Source organism: Capricornis sumatraensis, chromosome 13 (genome assembly GCF_032405125.1).
Source record: "Capricornis sumatraensis isolate serow.1 chromosome 13, serow.2, whole genome shotgun sequence".
Lineage (NCBI taxonomy): Eukaryota > Metazoa > Chordata > Mammalia > Artiodactyla > Bovidae > Capricornis > Capricornis sumatraensis.
In genome coordinates, this window is record NC_091081.1 from 27,092,487 (window position 1) to 27,107,715 (window position 15,229).

Consider the following 15,229-nt stretch of genomic DNA (forward strand, 5'->3'; position numbering starts at 1 on the left):
ATCTAGTCATTGAATGTTCTTATTCCCTTCAACTCCATTTTTTTAGACTCAGGGTTTTGAGATTTGCTTTAGCTGGCTTAAGACTTGTAGCTTGGTGCTCTAAGTCCAGTCAAGAAAAATAAGGAAATACTACATAAAAATAGGGCAAGTCAAGACTGAATATGTGTTTTGAGCTCAGAGAAAGTGTCTGAGGCTCCAGAGTGCTGGAAAAGCAGGGTTTCCGAGAGGCAGAAGTTAGCAGAGGAGTGACAGACCTGAGGATCAGCACACAGCTATTTGTCACTGCTATTTTGCAAACTCTCCAAATAAACTTCTGGTCAGACACCAATTCTCAGTTTGAGCTCTATTAAATAGTCACACTAAAATGCTAACCTTGATGATTAATAAAAACATGTAAATGCACTTACTTATAGCTTCGAAAGTAAATCTTCCCATTCAGGGCAGTGAAATGTAGAACGTACTCTAAACCAGCCAGGCGGATATTTGATACTGTGGGGCCTCTGAAGAAATCTAAAAGCACACATTAGGTCGTTAAAAAAAATTTTTTTTAAGACCAACATACCTTTAAAATTCAGTTACAAATTAGCTGCATTCTAAACAAATGGAACTCTTTAATGTCTTATCTAAAAAAGGTAAGTAGCACAAAACTGATCCCTGAAAAATGTGATGGTCCCATCCTTCTATCATTTAATCTCATGACTATATTTCTGTGTTTAGTTCACTGAGCCATGTATTAGGTTGGTGCAAAAGTAACTGCAGTTTTTGCATTGTTGAAACTTGGTGTTTGATATCGGAATACATTCTAAATAAATGTGGTTATACTATATATCATTTTAATGTGAATTTCCTGCTTTATGGTTTTATGCTTATGATTTATTATTGCTGTTTATTTTATATTTATCCTAGACTATGGAGATGATGTTAGACAAAAAGCAAACTTGAGGGATTTTCTTATTTGAGTTCAAAATGGGTCATAAAGCAGCGGAGACAGCTCACAACATCGACAATGTGTTTGGCCCAGGAACTGCTAACCAACGTACAGTGCAGTGGTGGTTCAAGAAGTTTTGCAAACGAGACAATAACCTTGAAGGTGAGGAGCATAGTGGTCAGCCATCGGAAATTGACAACGATCAGTTGAGAGCATCATCGAAACTGATCCTCTTACAACTATACGAGAAGTTGCCAAAAAACTCAACATCAACCATTCTACGGTCATTCAGCATTTGGAGCAAATTGGAAAGGTGAAAAGGCTCTATAAGCGTGTGCCTTGTGAACTGACCGGAAATCAAAAAAATTGTCATTTTGAAGTGTCATTTTCTCTTACTCTACGCAACAACTGAAACATTTCTCAATCGGATTGTGACCTGCAACAAAAGTGGATTTTACATGACAACTGGTGACGACCAGCTCAATGGCTGGACAAGAAACTCTAAAGCACTTCCCAAAGCCAAACCTGCACCAAAAAAGGTCATGGTCACTGGTGCTGCCGGTCTGCTCCACCACAGCCTTCGGAGTTCTGGTGAAACCATTACATCTGAGAAGTATGCTCAGCACATCAATAAGGTACCCTGAAAACCGCAATGCCTGCAGCTGGCATGGGTCAACAGAAAGGGCCCAATTCTTCCGCAGACAACGCCTAGATACACGTCGCCAATCAATGTTTCAAAAGTTGCACAAACTGCGCTACAAAGTTCTGCCTCATCCAGCATATTCATGACCTTTCGCCAACTGAATACTACTTCTTCAAGCATCTTGACAACCAGCAGAACAATGCAAAAAATGCTTTCCAAGAGTTCACTGACTCCCGAAGCAGATTTTTATGCTACAAAAATAAACAAACTTATTTTTTGATGGCAAAAATGTATTGATTGTAATGGTTCTTATTTTGATTAATAAAGATGTGTTTGAGCTAATACTTATAATGATTTAAAATTCACGGTCTGAAACCACAATTTTGTACCAACCTAATAATTTTTCAGTTTTGAAGTTCTCCTTCTAAACCAATGCTCAGCACAAGAGTATATCATGTTTACTGTGATTATTAATTTTTTAGAAAATGTAAAACAAGATATAAAATTTTAATCTACTAAGACAGATAGGTTAATATAGCAAAGGTCTATAAAAATGGCTGTTCAAACTTTGACTATTAAATTGAACTAGTGTTTGTTATATGGTGGAGGCCAACAAGAAAACGTCAACAAAGAATCTCAACTATATGAGCAAAGTAAAGCAACCTGAAGTGTTCAAGACAGAAAAGAACCACCAAGATAAGGGAGTAGATTGTTTTCTCAGAGTGGTAGTAACACCCAAGTGGCACATGAGACAATTTTAAATGATATACAGGCAGATATAACCTACAATGCATTATTTATGTTATTATATACCATTTTCCATTTAGAGTAGGAACATACAATTTCTTTTTAAAAAGAGAAATCAATTTAAAGAAAAATCTCCAGTGAACAACACTATGGATATTACATAGACATGGCTAAAGTTATAAAGATGACACATGAATGAAAAAAGTTTGGAAAATACATTAGTGAAGTTTGGTCACCTCATTCTGCACATAAGAAGACCGAACCTGAAGGAGGCTAAATGGAAACACACGAATAACGTTCAGCTGAGACAAAGTTATGCATAAAAAGTCATCCAACTTAATTACTTAGGAAGAGCTCCCACAAGACAGATGATGTCATGAACAGGAAATATCTCATATTCTGTCCCAAATGCAGCTACCCAGCACTTTTCTTCCATCTTCCCATTAGCTCATAAGACAGGAATAATCTCCATGTGCATGGACATATACATCTTTTGTAGTTTGCCTTTTCCTTCTTATGGATAACTAAGAAAAAATCACATTGCTAATGTATATAAAACAGACATAAGTGTGCCAACACAGGTACATAATACCTTTCCTTACTACTCCAAACAAATATTCCTCAGGGATACTTTTATAAACCAAATATACTTTTTAAATTCTGCTCTAAAACTTGATGAGAATAATGGCAAACTTTCTCATAATTTTACCAAACCCCGACTCTTTCAGTGGCGAAGTTAATAAAGCCCCACTCACTGTTGTGGCAGCATTACTGAAGTCATAGTCATTCTGGAGAATAACATATGTAAATTCCAGTCTCCCCTGAAACAGCTTTTGCAATGCAAACCATACAGGCATGTGTTTATCCATAAGATTTTAAGGAAGAAAGAAAAGAAAACTGAAATGAGGTAGCAAGTTTTAAGAACATTACCCTTAGCTCACACCATACACAAAAATTAACTCAAAATGGATCATAAATCTAAACCTAAGATATGACTTCAACAATATATATAATATAAATTATTACAAATTATATATATACGCACATATATATGAAAAAAGTCTTTGCAACCTTGAGATAAGCAAAGGTTTCTTAAACAAAACACTGCATAAACATACCATTAAAGGAAAAAAATGGATAAAGTAGATTTCACAAAAATTTAAAACTTCTGCTCTTTAAAAGAAATCACTGTTTGCAGATGACAGGATACTATACAAAGAAAATCATAAAGATGCCACCAAATATCTACTAGAGCTTATCAATGAATACAGTAAAGTTGTCAGATACAAAATTAATACACAGAAATCTGCTGCATTTGTATACACTAACAGCACACTAGCAGAGAAATTAAGGAAACATTCCCATTAACAATCATGTCAAAAATAATAAAATACCTAGGAAAAAACCTACTTAAGGAAGGTAAAAGACCTATACTTGGAAAACTGTAAGACATGGATGAAAGAAACTCAAGATGACACAAACACATGGAAAGATACACTGTGTTCACGAACTGGAAGAATTACGTTAAAATGACCATAATACCCTATAGATTCCAATGCAATTGGATTCCTATCAAATTACCAATGGCACAGAACTGAAACAAACAATTTTTAAATGTGTATGGAAACACAAAAGACCCAAATAGTCAAACAGTTGTTTCATGTCCGGTTCCAACTGTTGCTTCTTGACATGCATACAGGTTTCTCAGGAGACCAATAAGGTGGTTTGGTAGTCCCATTTCTTTTAAGAATTTTCCACAGTGTGTTGTGATCCACACAGTCAAAGGCTTTCACCATAGTCAATGAAGCAGAAGTAGATGTTTTTCTGGAATTCCCTTGCTTTCTCTATGGTCCAACAAATGTTGGCAATTTGATCTTTGCCTTTTCTAAACCCAGCATGTACATCTGGAAGTTCTCAGTTCATGTACTGCTGAAGCCTACCTAGCTTGAAGGATTTTGAGCATAACCTTGCTAGGATGTGAAATGAGCACAACTGTACGGTAGTTTGAATATTCTTTGGCATTGCCCTTCTTTGAGAGTGGAATGAAAGCTGACCTTTTCCAGTCTCATGGCCCCTGCTGAGTTTCCCAAAGTGAAAGAAGGTGTTACTCAGTCATGTCCAACTCTTTGTGACCACATGCACAGTAGCCCACCAGGCTCCTTTGTCCGTGGGATTCCCCAGTCAAGAATACTGGAGTGGGTTGCCACTTCCTTCTCCAGGGATCAAACCCAGGTCTCCTGCATCGTGGGCAAATTCTTTACCATCTGAGCCACCAATTTGTCTTCTACCACCTTAGTTCTGTTTAACCAGGATAAAAACTTGGTTAAACAGAAGTAAGGGGGTAGAAGACAAATCAGTTAGAGTCAGAAGGAAAGCCCCAGTTTGAAAATTTTTTCAATGGATCAATTCTAAGCAAAAGTAACACCTTAAGTGTGACTGTGTCCATGAGTAAAAACATTGGAAAAGGGCACAGTAGGTTGATCACAGTGTTGATGAGAAATACCAGGAGATTTGCAGTCAGAGATTAGATCAGATCCTGATTCTGCCACTTACTACCTCTTCACTCTGGACAAAAGTAAACTGGTCTCAATTTCTTCATCTACAACATGGGAATAATATTACCATAATGAATCAAGTGTTGCTTAATTTCTAGTGTGGTTACATTTGGAAATGAGGCCTCTATGGAAATAATTCAGGTGAAATGAGGTATGTCATAAGGATGCGGTCCGATCCCATAGGATTAGTGTTTTGAAAAGAGACTAGAAAACTTCAACCTCTCTTTCCTCTTCTCCCTCCTTCCCTTCCTCCCCAAGGAAAAGCCTTGTGACCACATAGCAAAAAGCCAGCAAGAGAGTCCTCAGCAGAAACCTGGACTCTTAGAACCGTAAGAAAATAAATTTCTATTGTTTATAAGCTACCCAGTCAGTCTGTGGTCTTTTGTTATGGCAGCTTGAGCAGACTCATAGAATTACCTTTGTAAAAGCTGTAGAAAGGATTACATTTAATAAACTATCTGACCTAATCTCTGGTAGTTATTTTCATTATTATATATACATTAAAGTAGAATAAGAATTAGGAAATGAGAAAGGTTAAAATAAAACAACGACCACAGATGTAGAAATGGCCACTAACACAGACAAAGGCAAAGAAGGAAAAAAAGGAACTGAGGTAATTAGGTTTATGACAGACTTTAAAGGAACACTAATTAAAACTAACCTATTACTTGATTCATTATCATCTTTACATACAAGAAGTTGTTTACTTTGTTGTGTTAGTCACTAAGTCATATCTGACTCTTTCGTGACTCCAGGGACTGCAGCCCACCAGGCTCCTCTGTCCGCGGGAATTCCCAGGCAAGAATACTGGAGCGGGTTGCCATTCTCTTCTCCAAGGGATCTCGACACCCAGGAATGGAACCCACATCTCCTGCTTGGCAGGTGGATTCTTTACCACTGAGCCGCCTGGGAAGCCCTATACAAGGAGTAGTCACACTTAAAAGTAACCATAAAAATAAGGATGGACTGGGAGTTCCCTGATAGTCTAGTGGTTAGGATTAGGCACTCTAACTGCCGTGGCCTGGGTTTAATCCCTCGTTCTGGTTGGGAAACTAAGATCCCACAAGCCACACAGTGTAACCAAAATTAAAGGAAAAAAACCAGGATTAACTGAATAGAAAAGCAGGACCCACTGAGATTAACTACAAATCTATATAAATATTTAGGGCTTCCCTTGTGGCTCAGCTGGTAAAGAATCCGCCTACAATTTGGGAGACCTGGGTTTGATCCCTGGGTTGGGAAGGTCCCCTGGAGAAGGGAAAGGCTCCCCACTTCAATATTCTGGCCTGGAGAATTCCGTGGACTGTATAGTCCATGGGGTCACAAAGAGTCAAACATGACTGAGCAACTTTCACTCACTCACATTTATATAATATTTAAGGAAGCAAAAGAGAAGCAAAATTCAGAATGAGCAAAATAGATACCTGGCATGAAAATACTGAAGTTAACTTTTCTTTCTGGCCAATTACAAACAAAAACACCTTCCTAACAGGAGAAAAGCCCCTGATAAATTCTCTTTACCTACTGCTCTACATGTGAACACACAACACCAACCAAATCTGCAACTTTCTTACTCCCTATTTACATTAAAAACTCAACTCTAAGTGCCGGACAAGCTTACTATCCCTCTACCTGTATTTCTTTTTTCCCTGTGCCTTTGTGGTTTTTACTTCCTATTGCTCATCACTGCATTATGTGGTTATTCCTGCCACCTACTGGAAGCACAGAATAATAAGATGACCATTTAAACAAAAGCAACAAAGCTGTTTCTGACAAATTATAAATACTTCCCTCATTAATAGTAATTAAACGTAAGAACAAGGAGAGAAAAGCTGGAAATCTGGGCCAATGCAGTACAAGTACTAGAAATCTTGGCTAAAAAAAAACCTCCCCTGATGTTCCTAAATATGTAATATTCAAAGAAATATTGGTCCTTGTCTTCCATGTATTTTTTTTTTTTTAATCCATGGAAAACAGAGGTAAGAACCTAAAGTAAAGACTCTGCAAAGGAATTATTTACCATGGACAGTATGAAGAGGAGAAGCAGAAAGCACAAGCTTTGGGTTTTGATTCTGCCCCACCTGCTTAATAACACTTAACCTCTCTCAGCCTCCATCTTCCCATCTATATATTGAAATGTTACCAAACTCAAGAGCTTTAGTAAGGATTAAGGAGGTAATAGAAATACTTAGTTTTTCAAAAATAGCCATTATTAATAAAAGAAATGAGAAGTCCTGAAAACTGTATTCCCAACAGGACCATAAATAATTCCAATAAAGTAACATAAAAGCAATGTGTCTGCCCACAAACCTTCTTCAGTTGGCTCAGATTTGTAAAGAGCATATATTTAATTTATTTATAAAATATATCTGAGGAACTTTTCAAAGTGATCTAGGGCAAAGTATGTAAAAACCCAAAAGAAGGGCAACCAAAAAAGTTAAGGCATAGCTTGTAATAATGATGCAAAAAATGCTAAACTGAACACATTATTTAAATTTAAGAAAATTCCACTGAGTATCAAAAGAGTTAATATCTCTAGGGATAAACTAAATTACTTTTCAGAGTTAGAATACAGCTGTGGAGATGTGATCACAGAGTATTAAGTATTAGTAACCTTTAAGAAATCATAGAGAACAATAATGCCAGCTTTTCCACAAAGAGAAAAAGTGGTTTAAAATTGGTAAATCTAACAGCAATCTCAGGCAATAACTACATTGTATACTGGAATTTAAGAAAGTGACCTGTGAACGCATAGAAAGGGATGTTGTCATTAGATAAAACATTAGGAATGAATATTGTTCACTAAGAAGCAGTCACCTATAAAACAACCTTAGGAGGTTTTTTGTTTTTGTTTTTAAATGGAAAAGGGAGGAAGGAAATTGGTGGAGGTCAAGAAAGCAAATTATATAGGGTTACAGTGTGAAGTGCCTTGTATATCTGACTAAGAGAAACTAACAGAGGTTTTTGAATTGGGAGTAGATGATGTATAATAATCTTTAAAATAGAACTTTTCAATTTTCTAAATTTAATAATACCAATAATGATAGGAGATGGGTGCAAGAATGTAGTAAAGTATAAAATGCCATATAAATAGGTTGGTACCAAAGTTACTACACTAGCAGAAAGAAATAATGATCTATAGAGTATAATATCCCTTTAACTCTCTCTGTCTAGTGGGGAATAAACAAAATAATCAAAAGGAAAAAGAGAGATCAAAAGAAAAAAGCTGTTTATCCAGAGTGAAGCTGCAAACTGCCACCACCAATGACAACTCTTAGAATGCCTACTTGAGCTATCCTGCAGACAAGAATTAAAATACTTACCAATAAGAAGACTTTTGAGTCTTCTGTAGTCTTCTGTTACATCAAAATCATCACCTGCAAATATTAACATGGGTTTTGTTCCCTCAGGACATTTACTATTCTAGGAAATAAAAAAATGTAATTATATAATTATCAGGTATGAACTGTTTATATGCTGATTTTCAAGTAGTCAATATTTATAGCAACCCATTTTCATATTTTCTTAACTGTCCTAAAACTATATCTATGAACACTGATTTTACTTATCGTTCTTGGCCCCACTGCAAGGCATGTGGGATCTTAGTTCCCCAATCAAGAATTGAACCTGTGACCCCTGCACTGGAAGCACGGTCTTAACCACCAGAATGCCAGGAAGTCCCTATGAATACTGATTTTACTTAAAACTAGAGTGGGGATTTTTTCATTTATACATTTTTTTATACTAAAAAATATTTTTTTCATTCTACTTTCTTAGTATCAAATTAATAACTGATTAAAGAATGAGGTAAGCTACTTTCTATGCAAAGAATAAAATAAAAAGCTAAGCTGGAAAACAAACACATCCCTCTAACGGCCAACATTTCAGAGCTGAAATAAATTTAATTTCTTTGAATTATTTGTAACAATGTGCTTTTCCTACTGCGTCATTTGTAGTATTTTAAAATGTCATTTGTAGTATTTTAAAATGAAAACTAAATAAACTACCAGCTAAACATTCACATGGGAAGCAATATGTTATACAAGCTACAGAAAATATGGGCAGTCCTCACTCAACAGAATCAAAGCTCTTACTACAAAAAGTGTTTTGTCTAGTTCTGGCTTTTCTTTTTCTTTTCTTTTTTTTGGTTGCACTACATGGTTTGTGGGATCTTAGTTTCCAAACCTGGGATTGAACCCAGGGCCCTCGGCAGTGAAAGCTCAGAGTCCTAACTGGACCTCCAGGAATCTCTCTAATTCGAGATTTTCAATACCAAAAGGAATTGTGAATTTTTGTTTCACCAAAGTGAAAAAGAAACAAACAGAAAAAATTCTTTAACTAAAGGATTAATTTAGGGAAGAAAAATGATTGTTGGTCTGAGCTTTCCATTGATTCTAATATCTCTACTCTGACACTAATCAAGGATTTTCCAAATTGGGGGATGAGGAGGTGATAAGACAACAAACAAACAAACATCCTCTGCCGCTGGACCAGAGGGCATTTGTTGCTTCCCTGGTCACCATGACCACTCTGGTTGACATTCTCTGCTTTCAACCTGAACCTGAACTGTCTACTTAGGAGATGGGCTAAGTCTGATTGAGGGCCTGAATAGACCTTCCAGACCCACTGACTCTTCTGTGTTCATCTGTGCCTGAAAAATTAGTCAAAGTTAAGTTGCTCTGTCATGTCCGACTCTTTGCGACCCTGTGGACTGTAGCCCACCAGGTTTCTCCCTCCATGGGATTCTCCAGGCAACAACACTGGAGTGGGTTGCCATTTCCTTCTCCAGGGGATCTTCCCGACCCAGGGATCGAACTCAGGTCTCCTGCATTGCAGGCAGATGCTTTAACTTCTGAGCCACCAGGGAAGCCCTAACTAACCTTAAATTTTAAATAATCTCATTCCTTAGACTTATTCTATGCAGAATAACCACCCCTAGAATTTTGATCATCTTAGAAAACAAGTTTCTAGATTAATCACTCTATTTCCTGGTAGTGTCTAATCACTTGTTGCTTAAGTATTAACAAAAGGATGAAGCTTGGCAATAAAAGTGGGCAAGTCAGAAAAGAAATGCCTGGTAGAGATGTCTTTAAAATGAGGAGGTAGAAATAAAGAGGAAATAAATCTGGAGAGAAAGTGCAACAAGACACGCAACTTCAAAACAAACCAAAAATATAAGCTTGTATAATAACCAAATAACAGGTCATAGTGAAGGGGACTGGTTAATAGCCTATGTAGGGATTGCCAATGTAAGCACATTCTCATTAGTTAATGAATTTTATAGTTATGGATATGTTCCATGAGTGAAAATTTAGTACTTAATTTAAACAGCTCTTGCTAAGAACAAGCCTGCCAAACACTAATGATTTTGTGGTCCAGTTTATAAGCTGCACAGTGACAGGGTATGTCTTTGCTCTGGAAGGGAAGTACAAAGAGCAGAGGGGTTGGCGTGTAGCCAGCAGCGGCACTGCTCATCTCCAGAGGTTCATACACAGCCCCAAAGAGGACCCGTAACACGCTGTGATAACATGACAGCATCCACAACAAGGCATCACAGTTTACATAGTTTTCAAAATACCTTTCAACATATTATTTTCACTGATAAAAATTTTCACATATATTATCTCATCTGACATTGTTACACCTATTTAACACTGGACTGCCAATTGTGGGCCAGGGAAATAACTGACTTGTCAGGTCACAAATGTCACCTAAATGACAAGCAAAGGCCTCAAACCCAAGTGTTCTGTCTCTAAATCCAATCTCACTGTTCTACCCTGTACCTGAGGAGGCTCATGTAGCTGATCAAGTGGGGATCTAATAAAAGCTCTTTTTTAAATCTATAGGAAATCTAGACGGCATGTCCTCTTCTTAGGGGAGGCTGGGAAAAGGAGTGACTATGTATTTGCTATAATTCTTTCAACTATACCAAGATCCTCAAAGATCCATAAACTGAGAACAATTACATAACCTTCCATTAAAGACTTCAATATCCTTTCTTTCAAAACTCTTGAGTCCTAATGCTCCCCGGCCTTTTGGCTAAGATCAAGTATAGTACCAAATTCCTTGAGTCCTAATCTTAGTTGTACCATTTACTATATGTATGACCCTAGGTCATCAACGGAATTCCTTTGGGCCTCTGTCACCAAATCTGTACAACAGGGAAAATAATTTTGGCCTTAGAAGGCAGCTAAGAGCTTACAGTGAAATGTTGTGTTTGCTGGACAAGATCAAGCCAAGAGCAGAGGTCAGAGCGAGCGGAAGCCCAATTTGGATCCAGGAGCTGCATTAGGACAGTTTTTTTGCCTTTCTGAAACTATTTACTACTTTCTATTTCATAATCCCAAACAAAGGAGACACAGAGGTGTCAGTCCTCCAGGGGAGAAGTGAGCTAGCAATTTGATGGCTAGCAGCCAAAATACTCTAGGATCACCCAGAGCTTCCCAGGTTTAAAACAGGGTTCACTTTGAAAATTTTGAAATTTCTGAGGTTAAGGATAGCACTTCTACTAAGAGCCTAAGGAAGAGTTAGTAACAACTCTGAATTCTAACTGCCTACATATGTGTTATACACTGTAAATATCTTCTTTTTGAAGATAAAATGAAACTGTGCTTTTTAGTTTTTAGAGCACACTAGCATAAAAACCAAGTTCTTTCTCATTTAAGCTACAAAACTGTATCCTTGCTCTTCACCACAAGATGTCACTATTGCCCAAGAGCAACATAAAATGCTTATTTTAAAAAAATCAATTATCTTACCTTAATATCTTTAAGGGAGACAAACTTCTCAATACCTAATTCAATCATATCCAGCACATGGTAGTCATACATACGACCTAGAAAAAAAACACATTCTCTTTTAATCATTTATTTTTCCAAAAGAGCTGCCTTATATTCATCTACTTATCTGCCTCTTTTTTTTGTCCTTTAATCTCCCAGACATGTTCCTTCTTTCTTAAATTTTCAACTCCACCTAGAATGAACTGTTACAACCTTGGTCCTAGAAAGGATCTTGAAAGATCACCTAGCCAAACTTCCTTATCTTACAGAAGAGCAAATAAAAGTCCATGGAGGGTAATGAGCTTGCCATTGATTCACTGACTATGCCAACCCAAGTCTCAATACAGAGCAAGGGTTTATTTTCAAATATGTTTATTACACAGGTATTTATTAGGAAAGGGTCACTTTATGTGAGTATGATGCTTTTTTTTTTCTAACTCTAATACTGATTTTAGGATATATGTTTTATAGTCATAAAACCTCTACAACTTGATTGAAGGTGATATTAACATACCCATCCTTTACCTGCAGACTGGTAGATAAATAAAAAACTAGCTTAGTGTTTACTGGTTACTCCTGAATACCATCAATATGAGCCACAGAACTGACTCTATAAAATAAAAGTTTTAAAAAGTAAATGACATTTACCTATTACTAGATTATTTGGGCGCTTCTTATTATGGGAGCCAAACATGAATAAAGAACAATCTGACTTCTTTGAAAAAAATTCCTGTAAAACCAAAGAAATTCCATTAAATCAATGCATAAATATAAGAACTTTAAGAATTGTACTTCTCTGAAATAAAAGGTACTCAAACTGGAAGGGAAGGGGTAAAACTGTCATTATAAGCAGAAGACATGCTACTAAGCACAGAGAATCCTAGAGTCCACACAAAAACTATTAGAACTGATTGATGAATTCAGCAAAGTAGCAGGATACAAGATTAACATACAGAAACAGGCTGCATTTCTTTATACTAACAAGGAAATACCAGAAAGGGAAAGTAAAAGAAAAAAAATCCCTTTTTTATCACATAAAAAAAAAACCAACAACAACTTAGGAACAAACCTGCCCAAGCAAGTGAAAGACTTAAACTCTGAGAACCATTAAGTCAGTGACAAGGGAAACTGAAGATGATTTAAAGAAATGAAAAGACATCCCACACTCTGGATTGGAGGAATTAATATTGTTAAAATGGCCATATTATCCAAAGTAATCTACCGATTTAATGTGATCCCTATCAAATTATCCACCATATTTTTCACAGAACCAAAACAAATAATCCTAAAATTTATATGGGACCTATATAGAAAATTTAGGTCCCTATATGGGACCTAAAGATCCAGAACTGCCAAAGCAATCCTAAAGAAAGAGAATAAATAAAGCAAGAGGCATAACCCTCCCACATTCCAGACAATACTAAAAAGCTACAGTAATCAAAACAGCATGGTAGCGGCACAAAAGCAGACTATGCATCAGTGGAACAGAAGACAGAGCCCAGAAATAAAGCCACACACCCACGGTCAATAATCTTCAACAAAGGAGGCAAAAATATACAAGGGAGACAAGACAGTCTCTTTAGCAAGTGGAGCTAGGAAAGCCAGACAGCTGATGTAAATCAATGAAGTTAGAACACACCTCACATAAAATAAACTCAAAATGGCTTAAAGACTCAAATAAAAGCAAAAATAAATAAGATCTAATCAAACTTACAAGTTTCTGCACAACAAAGGAAACCATAAACAAAATGGAAAAAGACAATCTGTAGAATGGGAGAAGATATCTGCAAACAATGAGGCCAATAAGGGCTTAGTTTCCAAAATATACAAACAGTTCATACTACTCAATAACAACAACAAAAAACAACCCAAACAATGGACAGAAGACCTAAATATTCATTTCTCCAAAGAAGACATACAGATGGCCAATAAGCACAGGAAAAGACGCTCAACATAGCTAATTATTAAAGAAATGCAAATCGAAACTACAGTAAGGTACCACCTCACATAAGCCAGAAAGGTGGTGGTGTTGGTGGTAGTTTAGTCGAAAGTCATGTCAGACTCTTGCAACCCCGTGGACTGTAGCCCACCAGGCTCCTCTGTCCATGGAATTCTCCAGGCATGAATCCTGGAGTGGGCTGCCATTTCCTTCTCCAGGGGATCTTCCCAACCCAGGGACTGAACTTTAGTCTCCTGCATTGTAGGCGGATTCTTTACCAACTGAGCCACTGGACAAAATGACTATTATAAAAAAGTCTAGGGGACCTCCCTGGCAGTCTGGTGGTTTAGACTGTGCCTCTGCTACAGGGGGGCATGGGTTCCATCCCTGGCTAGGGAACTAAGATTCCACATACCACATGATGCGACCTGCAAAAATAAAAAGTCTATGAATAACAAATGCTGGAGAGAGTGTAGAGAAAAAGAAACCCTCCTACACCATTGGGAATGTAAGTTGCGTGCAGCTACTATGCAAAATAGCATGAAGACTCCTTCAAAAACTAAAAACAAGGGCTTCCCTGGTGGCTCAGTGGTAAGGAATCCACCTGCCAATGTAGGAGACACAGTTCAATCCCTGGTCTAGGAAGATCCCACATACCACGGAGCAACTAAGCCCGTGTACAACTACTGAACCTGTGCTCTAGAGCCTGGGAACTGCAACTCCTGAGCCCACATGCCTGAAGTCTGTGCTCCACAAGAGAAGCCACTGCAAACAGAAGCCCCAGCACTGCAACCAGAGCAGCCCCTGCTCACCACAATTAGAGAAAAGCTTGCACAGCAACAAAGACCTAGCACAGTCAACACTAAATTAGTTTAAAAAAAAGCCACCAGCAATAACTAAAAACTGAGCTACCATATAATCCAGCAATCCCACTGCTGGGCACATATCTGGAGAAAACTCTAATTCGAAAAGATACATGCACCCCAAAATTCATAGCAGCACTATTTACAACAACCAAGACATGGGAGCAACCTAAATGTCCACTGACAGATGAATGGATAAAGAAGATGTGGCGCGCGCACACGCGCACACACACACACACAGTGCAATACCACTCAGCAATAAAGAATGAAATAATGCCATTTGCAGCAATATTGATTAACCTAGAGGTGATCATAATAACTGAAGACAAAGACAACAGCATATAACTTGTATGTATAGCCTAAAATATGACACAAATGAACTTATTTACAAAACAGACTCACACACACAGAAAACAAGCTTACAGTTACCAAAAGGGAAAGAAGGTGGGGAAAGGATAATTTAGGAGTTTGGATTAGCAGATTCAAACTACCATACATAAACAACAAAGTCCTACTATACAGCACAGGGAATTATATTTGATATCCTGTAATAAACCATAATGGAAAAGAATATGAAGAAGAACATATATATGTATAAATGAATCACTTTGAGGTATACCAGAAACTAACTCAACATTGTAAATCAACTACACTTCAATTAAAAAGGAAAAAAGAATTGTAACTCTAAACTAAAAATAAGATGTCCATGACTCTTTTCAGTGGAAATTAAAGAAGACATAGTAAACTAGATAGAAATAAACAAAGGAAACGGTCC

At 37.2% G+C, this 15,229-nt stretch overlaps 1 protein-coding gene across 1 annotated transcript in view; it reads right to left on the bottom strand.

Moving 5' to 3' along the window:
* RPF2 (ribosome production factor 2 homolog) overlaps positions 1-15,229 on the bottom strand; it is a 35,616-nt gene that overhangs the window by 8,688 nt on the left and 11,699 nt on the right. The window contains exons 5-8 of the mRNA XM_068985155.1: positions 12,301-12,382; positions 11,632-11,708; positions 8,197-8,296; positions 408-510 (exon numbers count right to left, since the gene is read on the bottom strand). Coding sequence (XP_068841256.1) covers positions 408-510; positions 8,197-8,296; positions 11,632-11,708; positions 12,301-12,382 — 362 coding nt within the window. The remainder of the gene's footprint in view (positions 1-407; positions 511-8,196; positions 8,297-11,631; positions 11,709-12,300; positions 12,383-15,229) is intronic.